The sequence below is a fragment of the Mytilus galloprovincialis genome, chromosome 1 (assembly GCF_965363235.1).
Source record: "Mytilus galloprovincialis chromosome 1, xbMytGall1.hap1.1, whole genome shotgun sequence".
In the NCBI taxonomy this organism is placed as follows: Eukaryota; Metazoa; Mollusca; class Bivalvia; order Mytilida; family Mytilidae; genus Mytilus; species Mytilus galloprovincialis.
This window is the reverse complement of record NC_134838.1, coordinates 122,283,550-122,298,360: the sequence shown is the minus strand read 5'-3', so window position 1 is coordinate 122,298,360 and position 14,811 is coordinate 122,283,550. Positions and strand designations below refer to the sequence as shown.

General features: G+C 30.8%; 2 protein-coding genes across 3 annotated transcripts; one reads left to right on the top strand and one right to left on the bottom strand.

Annotated features, from left to right (window-relative positions):
* Positions 1-3,275: 3,275 nt before the first annotated feature.
* Positions 3,276-6,638, bottom strand: LOC143056288 (uncharacterized). Its single transcript, XM_076229381.1, has 2 exons — positions 6,223-6,638; positions 3,276-5,514 (listed from the first exon to the last, which is right to left on the bottom strand). The coding sequence occupies exons 1-2, from the start codon at positions 6,482-6,484 to the stop codon at positions 3,317-3,319; spliced, it is 2,460 nt and encodes an 819-aa protein (XP_076085496.1). The 5' UTR covers positions 6,485-6,638; the 3' UTR covers positions 3,276-3,316.
* A 235-nt stretch (positions 6,639-6,873) lies between these two features.
* Positions 6,874-13,095, top strand: LOC143056300 (cytochrome b-c1 complex subunit 6, mitochondrial-like). Of its 2 annotated transcripts, none has more exons than XM_076229389.1 (4): positions 6,874-7,017; positions 9,051-9,092; positions 12,150-12,311; positions 12,931-13,095. In XM_076229389.1, exons 1-4 carry the CDS (start codon positions 6,970-6,972, stop codon positions 12,961-12,963), a joined length of 285 nt encoding a protein of 94 aa, XP_076085504.1. In that variant the 5' UTR covers positions 6,874-6,969; the 3' UTR covers positions 12,964-13,095. The 2 variants fall into 2 exon arrangements, with proteins under 2 accessions (XP_076085504.1, XP_076085511.1); XM_076229396.1 differs by having other exon boundaries at positions 6,888-7,011.
* The last annotated feature ends 1,716 nt before the right edge of the window (positions 13,096-14,811 follow it).

The following is a 14,811-nucleotide window of genomic DNA, read 5'->3' as shown; positions in this document are numbered from 1 at the left end:
TTAGAAAGATCATATCATAGGGCACATGTATACTAAGTTTCAAGTTGATTGGACTTCAACTTCATCAAAAACTACCTTGACCAAAAACTTTAACCTGAAATTTGCACTATCATTTTCTATGTTCAGTGAACCGTAAAATTGGGGGTCAAAACTCTAATTTGGCATTTAAATTAGAAAGATCATATCATAGGGCACATGTATACTAAGTTTCAAGTTGATTGGACTTCAACTTCATCAAAAACTACCTTGACCAAAAACTTTAACCTGAAATTTGCACTATCATTTTCTATGTTCAGTGAACCGTAAAATTGGGGTCAAAACTCTAATTTGGCATTTAAATTAGAAAGATCATATCATAGGGCACATGTATACTAAGTTTCAAGTTGATTGGACTTCAACTTCATCAAAAACTACCTTGACCAAAAACTTTAACCTGAAGCCAAAAACTTTAACCTGAAATTTGCACTATCATTTTCTATGTTCAGTGAACCGTAAAATTGGGGTCAAAACTCTAATTTGGCATTTAAATTAGAAAGATCATATCATAGGGCACATGTATACTAAGTTTCAAGTTGATTGGACTTCAACTTCATCAAAAACTACCTTGACCAAAAACTTTAACCTGAAGCCAAAAACTTTAACCTGAAATTTGCACTATCATTTTCTATCAGTGAACCGTAAAATTGGGGTCAAAACTCTAATTTGGCATTTAAATTAGAAAGATCATATCATAAGGAACATGTGTACTAAGTTTCAAGTTGATTGGACTTCAACTTCATCAAAAACTACCTCGACCAAAAACTTTAACCTGAAGCGGGACAGACGGACGAACGGACGAACGAACAGACGGACGAACGGACGCACAGACCAGAAAACATAATGCCCCTAAATGGGGCATAAAAATCATTCTTACACAGGAAAAAACCAATGATGAGCTTATTATTTTTACCTATATTATAAAATCAAACAGACCTATTTATATCTAGGTTGATTTTAATGTTGGGTCATGTGATTGTTGGCAGTCTTCAGAGGTCTTCCCAATGGTTGATTAGATGGCATTCAGACTAAAATACACACTAAATGTTGATTTATCTTATGGAGTCATTTATTTCAGACTTTATATTGTAATTTGGAAATACATTTGAAATAGTATATTATAAATCAAATATGAGAATTTTGAGTCAAATCAGTTATATTTGACAGGTAATACCCCTTTAAACAAATTCACTCTTTTTATAACATCTAAACTTTTTGATTTTACCAAAAGAAGTCAAAGAGGCATCCAACTTTAGAGAAAAAACACTCATTTTACAAATTAGACAAAAGATATGGGGATAACTAAGGAAAAATAAAGAAACGACAACCTAAATTAATACTAAAATAAAACAAGAATGTGTCCACAGTACACGGATGCCCCACTCGCACTATCATTTTCTATGTTTAGTGGACCGTGAAATTGGAATAAATTCTCTAATTTGACATTAAAATTAGAATGATCTTATCAAAGGGAACATGTATACTAAGTTTCAAGTTGATTGGACTTCAACCATCAAAAACTACCTTGACCAAAAACTTTTACCTGAAGCGGGACAGACGGACGAACGAACGGATGGACGGACAGCTGCCGGGACGGTACAACGAACGGACGCAAAGACCAGAAAACATAATGCCCCTCTACTATCATAGGTGGGACATAAAAAGGAGACATGGACTGTTTACAAATGAGACCAGAGAAAAAAGGACAAGGATGCATACGTTCTGAAAGAACACGGTTTAATATTGGTAAATAAATGGTAATAATACATCATGTACAAAACTTTAAAAGGAATAAGTATTTTCCATAACACTGTAGGACATATAAATATATGAAATAGACAATGCTTAAATGCTGATTAAAACATGAATCAGAATCATTTTCACAATATATTAACATGTAAAAAAAAATTGTGGTTATGATGGTCCAAATGACATATAAATAACAAGAAGTAAGTACAAACATTTGTACAGATATTTGAATTTTCTTTAGCATATATATATGCTATTTCTATTAGGTTTTTAAGTTGGCAACAAAAACAAACATTTTGCCTAAAATTAAAAATATTGAAAAGTTTTCACTTTTTAACTTTCGTGACTACCATAAAATTGAGAATTGAAATGGGGAATGTGTCAAAGAGACAACAACCGGACCATAGAGTAGACAACAGCAGAAGGTGACCAACAGGTCTTCAATGCAGCGAGAAATTCCTACACCTGGAAGCGTCCTTCAGCTGGCCTGCTACAGCTTAAGCTTTCAAGATTAAAAATTTGAAAGCAAAAATCATTTATTATGTGGATTAAAAAAAAATATATTCATGTCATTATCTTAATTGAAATGGCCATAAACAGATCAAATTAATACATGTACATGTATACACAGCAACCAAAAAATGTATACATGCTATAGTCTTGATAGTTTCCCTAATACTAGCTAACAATGCAATAAATAAGAAATTTACATGACAAAAACCTAAAACAAACCAGCAGTTTGCTATGAAACTGAGTTCTAGGAGTTATGAAGCTTTATTCAAATAGTTTACATTTCAACCATCAGATAGTAAAACTAACCTATTTTATATTCATGAAAATTACAATTAAAGTTACAATTTTTTTTTCATTATCGTGATAATTATGTCATGTACATGTATGTCAAAAGTAGGTTCTCACAGGTTATATATGATGCAACTATTATGACCATGGTCACTATATATGTTTAAATAAGTTCATGTAAAACAAAAACATTCCATACATTTTAATGCGCTTTGCGCTATAACATATACATGTAGTAACAGGCATATTTAAAATCATGAAAATAAATACATGTATATTAACAATAAATATGAATGTCTAACATGTCTAGATCTTATCTAATAATTTAAAATTTGCATTTAGAGTTTAGTATAATTATAAGTTGGTCTTTTTACAGATTTAAAAATAAATACAAAATTAGATGTCAATATTACCCTTAATTCTATACAACTCATATTGACTGAAATTAATTACTATGATTAGAAAAAAATCTAAAAAGTAAACTGATTCAGTATCATTGTTATTTAAAACCATATAAAAAGATAAAAGAAAACCACCTGCAATGAACTAATCAATAGAACTACAGGTACATTTGATTGCATGTAAAATCACGAATGCTCTAAAAATGTAAATCTTATAAAATTTTAACAGCAAAATTGATACAATCTCAGGCAAAACTTACAATCATTTATACTAAAACTTAAAAAGATAAATATCATAATACATGTACCACTAAAAAATTTAAATTAAATCAGAAAAACTGTAAATAGATGCATTTTCTTCTCTTCCTTAACTTTTCTGAGTGGTCATGGTGGTCATTTTCCAGATGACATGCTTTTCTCTTCTCAGAGTCAGAACTAGGAACTGCTCTCTTACTACTAATGTCTCCAGTTTTATTTCCAATATCATTTTCTTTTCTTTTTTCAGAGCTGAATACAAGCCGGCATCCTCCACTCTTCCTCACTTTCCAATATGACATCAAGTCACCATTCTTTTGCACTGGCGTTTTAGCAACTTTACACAACTTGATCTTCATTTCACCCTGCTGATGCATTTGATAGAAAGAGTCGTAATTCTCTTTTGGATTATCAGGAAATATTCTTCTTTTAACTTTGACCTTTCTTTTAGCTTTCTTCCCATTTTTCTTGATTTCACTCAAATTTATTTTGATTTTTATGGGTTCTTGTTTTGAACTTGAACCAATATTTTCACTATCTAAATCTTTGTGAGAATGAGGAGTTAATTGTGAAGAAGGACCCTTTGAATGTTCTTGTCCACAATTATGAGTGTTCTTTTGATTGAATGGTGTGTATTCTGATATCATACTATAAGCACTTGTGTCACTTGCACATAGAGTATTATCTGGTGTTGCGTAAGAATCATCCAAGATTCCAAATTTACATCCTGAAAAAGTTGTTTTGTTTGTTTCAGGGGTTTCAGGCATAGATATCAGTGAAATACTATCTCTTGAACAACTGTTTTCATTGACAATATTAATATTCCCGTATAAACTATTAATACCTTCTTTTGTCACCTCACTTTTGTCTGTTCTACTCCGAATCATATTATGGTAGTCCTGAGGATTATATTCTTCTGTCATGTCTGTAGCTTCAGAACTAATGTCACTATAGTTATCATTGTTTGTTTTGCGATCACCAGAGTTTTGTTTAGGAATATGTGCTGAGTTTTCTATTTCATGAATCCAGTTAGTGACCAAATCTTTAAAATTACTCTGACCCACCCCCTTAGACGTGGGAGATGATATTTCAGAGAAACAAAACGATTTTTTAACCTTTTGTTGAGAAACAATGCTTTTTTCTTGAAAGAGTCTGTCTTTGATACTAGAATAATTATCACAGGTTTCTGAAATATCTTGATTGTTTTCAAACAAAGAAATCTTTGAAAATTTCTTGCGTACATTAGAGGTAACATTTTGTACTGAGGTTAATGTATTTGTAGATTTGTGAGTAATCTCATCCATGAAAACAGCATTGTCATTATGGTAATGAGGGGATGGTGTACAACATACATTTTGTATAGGAAAATCTTCATCAGGTGGTAAAGCAGAATCACTATTTGTTCTTTTTATTAAATGTTTATCAGTTATGTCACACTTTGAAACATCATATAATTCACTGTCTTGTATGTCTAGACCAGTACCAGAATCTTGTGTGTTTGTGTCATATGGAAATTCTTTGTGAAGTGATGGCATCTCACTGTCTAGAACATCAATGGTTTCAACAATGCATGATGACAAATTTGGCATAGCACAATCTGCTACTTTTTTTTCATTATCCTTTTCTGAAAGTTCATTACGTAGTGAAGGCATTTCAGTATCCATATTTGATTCTTTTCCTGGCATTTTGTTCAATTTGACAAAGAAATCTGAGAAAGAAGGCAATTTATTTATAACAGTGTCTAAGTGATCAAAGTTTGTTTGATCCTTAACAAACTTTTCATGTTTTGCACTTTTGATATGTTCCCTTAATGAACATTTGTACCAATAATCACATGCCTCACAGAAACCTCCTTTATTGTGTGTCACAGTTTTCTTTGCTGTAGAATATCTATTGATTATTTTATCTGTCTGTTTTGTTAGAATGACACCTTTAACAAATGGTGATGCAACTTCTTCGTTATAAAATAATGTAGGGAATGTTTCAAAATGTTTTATCAGAGGTTTATACAACTGTTCTGTATCTTCAATTTTGAGGCAACATGTGTTTTCTTTTTCACTTTCTGTCCATTCTAAAGGTGTTATTCCATCAAGTTCAATTGTCTTCTTTGTTTTTTTCACAGCATGAATAAATTTACTGGAATCTCGAAGAAAAATACTAGCTTGATCCACCTTTACACCAAGATTTAATGCATTCTGGGTAATATCATTCCCACCTACTGATGATCTTCTCTTATTACTTTGTGCATTTGCTTTCAACAGTAACGCTCTTCCTGAAACACAAAAAAGAAATCATAAAAAGTATGAAAAAAACAAAAGAGGCAATCAAGAATAAAAATCATTAAATGTATTAATTTGTTCTTTGATCATGTTGATTGAAGACAATTCTGTTCCTTAATCTCACATCCAACAGTAAAACTTTGATTGAACTTTGGACAAATGGACCCTGAATCGACTCATTCCCTGACAACCATTTCCCATTTCCTCTAAAAAGTAAAATAATCCCCTGATTCTTAATTTTATAACATTATGAAAAGTTAGGACAAATCAACTGTGGACGAAACCACTGATGCTAAACTGAAAGTATCATAAAAAAAAAGACCTGTGGCTGAACTGGTCATGTGTTCAATACGTCTTGTTAAAATCATTGGTCTTGAACTAGTTCAAATAATTATGACGTATTTTCCCACAAACTAATAACCTGGTGCCTGTAAGAAAAATATATGTTGCTATAAGACATCAAAACAAAAGGTATAATAGCCTTTCAAGACATTATAATTATTTGGACCAGTCTTGAACGTGTCTTGAACATGCTATCGCTGAATGTGATTCAAGTTGCGTCAACAAAATGAACTGATTTACTTGTATTGCACAAACAAAACGACTGCAGTGACCTTCAGGGGAATTGGCATGTCATATTTCAATGCATGAATAAAACCTAAGACCTACTATTACAGAAAGTCTCAAGTGCAAATACATACCTCTACTCAGATTACTGATCTGTATTGTTTTAACTTCTTTATTCGATTTTCTTTCCAACTCTCCATTTTTCTTGTCAGTGATAACCAAGTGTACATCTTTCGATAGAAAGCCTTCGACAGTTCCCCCGAGTTCTCTAATTCTTCTGATGACTTTCCTCTTCACCGTTTCCGCCTTTATGTCCAAATAAAATGTCTTAAAATGAAACGGTTGGTCTTGGAAATCCAGCTTTCTTTTGGCATATTTTGCATCATTTGAATTCATTGCTGCTTATATATTTTTTTTCAAACGAGCAACATGATTTGAAAAATAAACAGTTTAAATACTGACTATCTGTACATTTGACGTATTTGTTCTGTGTGTACAGGTATATGAATGGTTTAGGCTGTAGGCCTTTTTCAGCTGTTTTCACAATGCCCGCTACTCTTGACGTCACGACAGGGAGTAGTCATTTCATGAGCAGATAATCAGGTTGACATTTTAATTAGTATCTGTCTTGAGAATTTGATTAACAGTGATTAAAATTTTATTGGAATAATTATTTTGTGGTTAAATTTTTGACTTTAATATTTATTTGTTTCTTGATATCTACAGTTCTTCGGTGCACCTCGTTCACATAAATTGCATTTTTCATTAAATCCTCATTCTGATCTGCTCATAAAATACGTCTTTTAAACGTTTGAACGGGGCTGAAAAGGTGTTCATTGTTAAGTTGCATATTAACTTTCCTTCACAATCTCAACTCCAAAATGACCCTTGGAGAAAACACAGTTGCCCTCAAAGACCCTGAGGTAGAGGTAAAAGATGAAAAAGAACTAGTTACTGGGTTCGAAAGACAAAACATTTCGTTTTTTTCAACACCTTTCCTGATTTCTAACTAGAATTTTTTTCAAATATCATATATGCCCTTTGACTGATCTGTGTCCTTGACTTCAAATGTTATAGATAAACTTGAATAAAAGGAAATTAAGGTGTATTATAAGTGTTTACATATTTCTTTATTGAAATAGTTACAGAAAATTACATATTTTAGATTAGATGCTATTTACAAGAGGGCATTTTCCACAATGTAACATTTGCCATAAATTATGAGTGAGGGGATTCACGGGGTCCTGATCACGAAATCCCGGGGTTAAAAACATGGAATCCTGAGGCCCTGAATTGAAAAAAACTTAAATCCCAATATCCTGAAATTCGAAAAAAAAAATGAATTCCTGGATCCCGAAAATTATTTTAAAAGATCCATGTATTTACATGGCGCTGGCTACGATAACCTGCTAAAAGTAACAATTAAAAATATAATAATTATTAAATTTTATATCAGAGACTAACTCAGTTATTGCAGAAATATATTTCTGCAAATTCTAGTCAAGGACCTAATTTCATCTTTTTATTGTTACTGAAGTCATGGAAGTTATTGTTATGCACAAAATATATTCAGATGGGTATTGATTCAAATGTTTAGTTTTATTATAGTTTTATTTGTGAGACATTGTGAACTAATTTCAAACCATAAAGTTGTGATATTTTAAAAACAAAGCATGATTAAATTTCAAGATGTATCATTGTATTGACGGTAAACTTTCTTGGAATTCCATTATTTAAGTTTGCCATAAAACAAACGTTTACCAATGCATAAATGGACTTGCTTTATGTGTAATAGTAAAACTGAAAATGAGGAACATGTACTATTTGAATGTCCACTCTGTGACAATTTAAGAAATGAACTGTATGAATATATAAACAGTGAAGATGAGAACTTTTAAAACATGTTAATGAATCTTGAGAAACTGTCTTCCTAACACATTTATGTTCTTTACAAATGTGCCAAAACCTGCAAATCTATTTTGGGCCCTGATATTCTAATTTTATCCTGAGTGTTGTTTTTATACTGCAACTTAAATAAGTATATTGATAGCTTTTAAATAGTAACATAAATATGAAGTTTATTTTCATCCCTTAGTGAACTCCCGATTGTAGAGAAAGTGTTCCATGATGAACATGATGAAATTGACATTGCACAAAAATATAGCTGTGTTACTATATTTAGAAAATAAACAAAACTAGTTGCAATATATTAATTCTTTTTATTATGCATCCGAATAAGAATAAAAGTTCTTTTGTCTTTTGTTTTATTACAATTTCTAATACAATAAATTGGCAAAGCGTTTGCAAAGTAGGTTCAAATACATTAGGATTTACGTGGGAGGTATAATGTAACATCCATTATTATGTATATTTCTGAGTCTGCGCTAAGTATAGATATATAGAGATTTTTCACACAGTGTTGATTACAAAGCGAAAGAATCACGTCATATTAGAATATTGTTTTGTGTATATTAATGGTGAGACGTTAAAAAACTCTATCTAATAAAATAAGACAATGAACATGTAGTATGATGGCCAATGAAAAATTCTCCAGCAAACATTGGCAAAGACCAAATGTGTAGAATGTGTGTTTATGTAGGCATAGAGCAACTGCCTTCCTTGTTTCTATAATTCACAACTATGGCACAGACTAAATCTTTTTAATTGTAGTCGTGTACAAATGATAAAACACACACACCCTCCAAAAAAAACAACAAAAAAAACGAATAAACAAACAAATTAAAACAACAAAAAAACACATTTAACTAAATTAAAAGATCAGATTCAAGGAGAAAGCTTTTCATAAACCTTTTTTGAGGTATTAATAAAATAGATATATGCCTTTGTAATTAGAATTAATGTTTTAGAAACATCATGAATCTGTTGATAATATTTTTGTAAGTTCATCTGTCTAAGATTTTTAGTACATGGTAATACTAATGTGTATTCTTTCTGTTTATAGGATGATGCACCAGCAGATGATGATGAGGATGACGAACCAGAGGTATTTTGTTTGACAATATTCTGAAATATTTATTATTATTTTTACTTTATGAATAAACAAATTAATTGCACAAAGACTAATGGTTTTATAAACCTACAGTGGATATAATGATAAGTTCAGTCTCCTTTCCAGAAAAAATATAAATTGAATGATGCCTTGCTACATGTATCTTGGATTGGCCATACATGTATATAGATGTATAAATGATCTTAGAATTTTATCATTTTAATTTTAACTTTTTACACAAAGTGTTTTAAAGTTTTAAAAATAAGTCAACCTTAAAACTAACATCAGTCAACAAATAAACATTGTAAAGCCTTTTAATAATAGTCAGTTTTACTACTATTGCATACCAGCATGGATACATTTTTTGACTGATTATTTTGAGTATCCAAGCTGAAGGTTATTAGGATTATAAAATAATTACTTGTAGTGTGTGTCAACTTCATATCCTGATTAATATACATAAAGAAAAATATGAAAACTGTTGATTTAAGTACAGTTTTCTTAACCATGTTATCATAAACAATAACAATGAATTAAGTTCCAGAAGTTACTAAAGTGACATAAGAATAAGAGTTAATTATTTTATTTACTGAAAAAAATCATGTCACACAAATTAAGACAGAAATGACAAGTATATCTCATATAATTCTAAGATTAGAATTATACAAACATCTTTTTAGGGTACTATAACATCATGAACATACAGTGAAGTACATTTTACTTTTTATACGACCGCAAAATTTGAAAAAATTTTCGTCGTATATTGCTATCACGTTGGCGTCGTCGTCGGCATCGTCGGCGTCGTCGTCGTCCGAATACTTTTTGTTTTCGCACTCTAACTTTAGTAAAAGTGAATAGAAATCTATGAAATTTTAACACAAGGTTTATGACCACAAAAGGAAGGTTGGGATTGATTTTGGGAGTTTTGGTCCCAATATTTTAGGAATAAAGGGCCAAAAAGGGCCCAAATAAGCATTTTCTTGGTTTTCGCACTATAACTTTAGTTTAAGTTAATAGAAATCTATGAAATTTTGACAAAAGGTTTATGACCACAAAAGAAAGGTTGGGATTGATTTTGGGAGTTTTGATTCCAACAGTTTAGGAATTAGGGGCCAAAAAAGGGCCCAAATAAGCATTATTCTTGGTTTTCGCACAATAACTCTAGTTTAAGTAAATAGAAATCTATGAAATTTAAACACAAGGTTTATGACCATAAAAGGAAGGTTGGTATTGATTTTGGGAGTTTTGGTCCCAACAGTTGAGGAATAAAGGGCCCAAAGGGTCCAAATTAAACTTTGTTTGATTTCATCAAAAATTGAATAATTGGGGATCTTTGGTATGCCGAATCTAACTGTGTATGCAGATTCTTAATTTTTGGTCCCGTTTTCAAATTGGTCTACATTAAGGTCCAAAGGGTCCAAAATTAAACTTAGTTTGATTTTAACAAAAATTGAATCCTGGGGGTTGTTTGATAAGCTGAATTTAGAAATGTACTTAGATTTTTAATTATTGGCCTAGTTTTCAAGTTGGTCCAAATGGGGGTCCAAAATTAAACTTTGTTCATCAAAAATTGAATAAATGGGTTCTTTGATATGCCAAATCTAACTGTGAATGTAGATTCTTAATTTTTGGTCCAGTTTTCAAATTGGTCTACATTAACGTCCAAAGGGTCCAAAATTAAACTAAGTTTGATTTTAACAAAAATTAAATTCTTGGGCTTATTTGATATGCTTTATCTAAATATGTACTTTGATTTTTGATTATGGGCCCAGTTTTCAAGTTGGTCCAAATCAGGATTCCATATCAAGTATTGTGCAATAGCAAGAAATTTTCAATTGCACAGTATTGCACAATAGCAAGAAATATCTAATTGCACAATATTGTGCAATAGCAATTAATTTTCAATTGGAGTTATCTTTCTTTGTATAGAATAGAAGTTGATAATATATGTTGGAAATTTGCCAGACATGACTATGATGTCATTTTCTATTTTTATTTGCCAATAACTTTATGTAAATAACTTCATTGGAAATTTGCCAATATAAAATGTTGCTGATGAAGCTTTTTTTCCTTATCTTATCTAAAATGTTTTTAGATAATGTATGTTGGACATTTGCCAGACATGACTATGATGTCATTTTCTATTTTTATTTGCCAATAACTTTATGTAAATAACTTCATTGGAAATTTGCCAATATAAAATGTTGCTGATGAAGTTTTTTTTATTGTATTATACAATAAACAATGTATATTCACTTTTACTACCAACCAATTTTACCATTCAGTGATAACAAGCACTTTATTTTACATTTTAATATTTTATGATGTATTTAAAAGAGTAGTTATTGTTGCAAACTCCATTAGAAATTTGAATTGATATCAGTTTTGGAAAAAGGGAAACGGGGATGTGAAAAAAAGGGGGGGGGGGTTTAAATTTTTCTCATTTCAGATTTCATAAATAAAAAGAAAATTTCTTCAAACATTTTTTTGAGAGGATTAATATTCAACAGCATAGTGAATTGCTCAAAGGCAAAAAAAATATTTTAAGTTCATTAGACCACATTCATTCTGTGTCAGAAACCTATGCTGTGTCAACTATTTAATTTTAGATTTAAAAAGTTTGAAGAAGAAATCTTTAATTGATTTGTAAAATCTTGACATTTGTTTTGTGTAAAAAAAAAACATGTAATGTCAAAAATTTGATCACAATCCAAATTCAGAGCTGTATCACGCTTGAATGTTTTGTCCATACTTGCCCCAACTGTTCAGGGTTCGACCTCTGCGGTCGTATAAAGCTGCGCCCTGCGGAGCACCTGGTTTAATATATAGTTTGATTATACTTTTTTTTATATAGAAAATGTAAGATTCAATTTTGTTTTTGGTTTCTGGTTAACAATATTTATTTTTATTGAAATAAGGTGAACAAATGGATTTGCCATGACAAAAACCTAAGAAAGTTTAATGACAGGCAGATATGAGCTAATCATAAATTAATTATAAAATTGTGTATCCCTACATGCATTTCTATACTATTTATATGAATGATTACAGGACATTCAAGTAACAATAAAAGAATCCTGCCAGCAGAATGCTGAGTGTGTCAAATATAAAGATGCATTAGATTCTTGTAATGCAAGAGTAAGCAGTCGAAAAGAAACAGAAGAAACATGTTATGAAGAAGTTTTAGATTATGTCCATTGTGTAGATCATTGTGTAAGTTCAGTAAATGTTAGAATTATACAGATAAATGTAGACTACTCAATATGAAACGAACATGAATTATCTTTGAACATCCCAGTTATATTGCTCTTCATGGAGTTGTGTTCTTTTATTGATATGAGTTATTCATGCTTTATATTTGTTATCAAGAAATGTCATGTCAATTGTTCAAGTCCTTATGATTTCCTGTAGATTAAGGATCTGAGAACTTTTCTTGAGTAATAGTCAGATTTGAGCTTGAACCTTTGTAATTCCATTTTAAGTTCTCACTTGAAGGGAGCTATAATAAAGAAGATGTGATATGATTGCCAATGAGACTAACACAGAAATTAACAACTTTAGGTCACCATATGGCCTTCAACAATTAGTAAAACACATACTGCTTAGCCAGCTTTAAAAGTCTCTGAAAGGAATATATCTATTTTAAAGATTCAATCTTGGGGTACAATAGTTTGCATAGCTATAAATGTGTTTTAAACAACAAAAAGGTGTACTTCCAATGAACAGCTAAAGTTGTTAAACAATTTAGTAGTATAAGTTATATGAATAAATGCTTTAGAAAATACTGACAGAGGGAGCTTTTTTTTTACAATTATTTTCTTTCTTATTTCAGGTAGCAAAAAACTTATTCAACAAACTTAAGTAGCAGTGGATAGTTAAAGAAATGACTGTATTGGCTCCAGAAAAATATTTTCATTAGACATTCAGGTTTTGACAGTATAACTGAAGTGTATTTGTTTTTTGTAACTGACAAAAGAAATATTAGAATTCCGGTTAACTGTCTAGTTTTTGTTTATTCTTTTCCCTTTTCAGTATTTTCAGTCTTATGGTTATCCTTAGTTTTGGAATTGAACATATCTGTCATTTTTGTCCTTGCATCAAGTGATGAACAGTTTGAAGGTGGGGCATATGTATGGTCATTTGGCAGCAGTTACTGTGTTATTTATTTGAATAAAGAATTAAATGTCAAGAAGAAAAAAGAGCTGGAAAATGTATTGCATTTCAACTTATTGAACTCATGCTGGCGCTGGCCTGCAAAAAGTTGATTCCTAAAAAATCTTCTAACTTGGAGGTTTTTGTTTCCTGTTTCAAAACATTTGAGCCAAGGCTAACCTTTTTCCAAACCAATTCTTTTTAAGTCTGTTCAGGAATATTAGATAAATTATTGATTAAACTATAAGAAGAAAGGTTTCTTCACTAATAATCATGGTCATTATCCATTTAGAAAAGCCTTCTAACTTTTAACAGCTCTTCCATGTTTGTTGACATTGAAAATAACAGTTTCACCTGTTACAAGAAACAATTGCAAAAGGATTCATTTCATTATAGAATTTATTTATGTGTTAGGTATATTCTTTCTACTCAAATTTTTATAACGAAAGAATAGAAAATAAGTCTAACTTGATATGAGTGATTAGTTATTATTAGTCCCCTACCAAATTCAGAAGGGGACTTTAGGTTTGCACTCCGTCTGTCCATCTGTCAGTCTGGCAAATCAGTTTTCCACAATTTTTTTTTGCATGCTTCAAGATGGTGATTTGATATTAGGTTATTGCTTTATCATGACAAGTTACAGATAAAGTTTGAATTTTGTTCCTGTCTGATGATTTTGAGCAGAGTGATGGTCCTTTGACTCAGAAAATTCACTCAAAGAATCTGTTTTCTGTACTTTTTTTTGTAATGCTTAAAGATATTGATTTGAAATTTGGTATATTGTTTTATTACAACAATTTACAGATCAAGAACAAATTTTATTATGGTCTGATGATTTTGAGCAGAGTTATGGTCCTTGGACTTTAAAAAATTCACTCAAATAATCAGTTTACAGCATATTTTTTTGTCATGATTGAAGATGTTGATTTGAAAATTGGTATATATTTTTATCATGACAAGGTACAGATTGAGTGATATTACAAACAAGGATTTATTTAGTATTAAAGACATATATAAATCCCTGCCACAAGCAATAGGACAACTATATTTGGAGTATGGAATAATTGTTAGGGGTTCATGTATGCCTGGCTGGTTTCATGATCAATGTTAAGTTTTCATGATGTTCTCCAATTTTTAGATACTTAAAGCATTAGGTCAACTATATGCAGTGTACATGTATGGAAAAAAAGAAAAATCACTAAAATACTGAACACTGAGGAAAATTCAAAAAGGAAAGTCCCTAATCTGACTTATGGAATGATTGTAAGGTGTGCATAAATAAATAATAAGATTTGTAATGATTGCCATGAGACAACTCTCCACCAAAGACCGAATGATGAAAAGTTAACAACTATAGGTCAGTGTACAATTTTCAGCAATGAGCAAACCCCATAGTGCAATGTAAAAAAAGCTATAAAAGACCTTGATGGACAAATGTAAAACAGATTGAACAAGAAAACAAACTGCCTGATATATGTAGGAGACAATAAATGGAAACCTATAAATATGATAACTTGCAACAAAAACTACTTCTGAATACAGTTGTCTGACTTTTGACTGG

Bases quoted from the DNA above. Each gene is read 5' to 3' on its own strand.
- LOC143056300 (XM_076229389.1), top strand. From the start codon at position 6,970: ATGACCCTTGGAGAAAACACAGTTGCCCTCAAAGACCCTGAGGTAGAG. The intron at 7,018-9,050 runs GTAAAAGATGAA...TTCTGTTTATAG, and splicing joins TCAAAGACCCTGAGGTAGAG to GATGATGCACCAGCAGATGA. The intron at 12,312-12,930 runs GTAAGTTCAGTA...TTCTTATTTCAG, and splicing joins TCCATTGTGTAGATCATTGT to GTAGCAAAAAACTTATTCAA.
- LOC143056288 (XM_076229381.1), bottom strand. From the start codon at position 6,484: ATGAATTCAAATGATGCAAAATATGCCAAAAGAAAGCTGGATTTCCAA. The intron at 5,515-6,222 runs GTATGTATTTGC...TTTGTGTTTCAG, and splicing joins GATCAGTAATCTGAGTAGAG to GAAGAGCGTTACTGTTGAAA.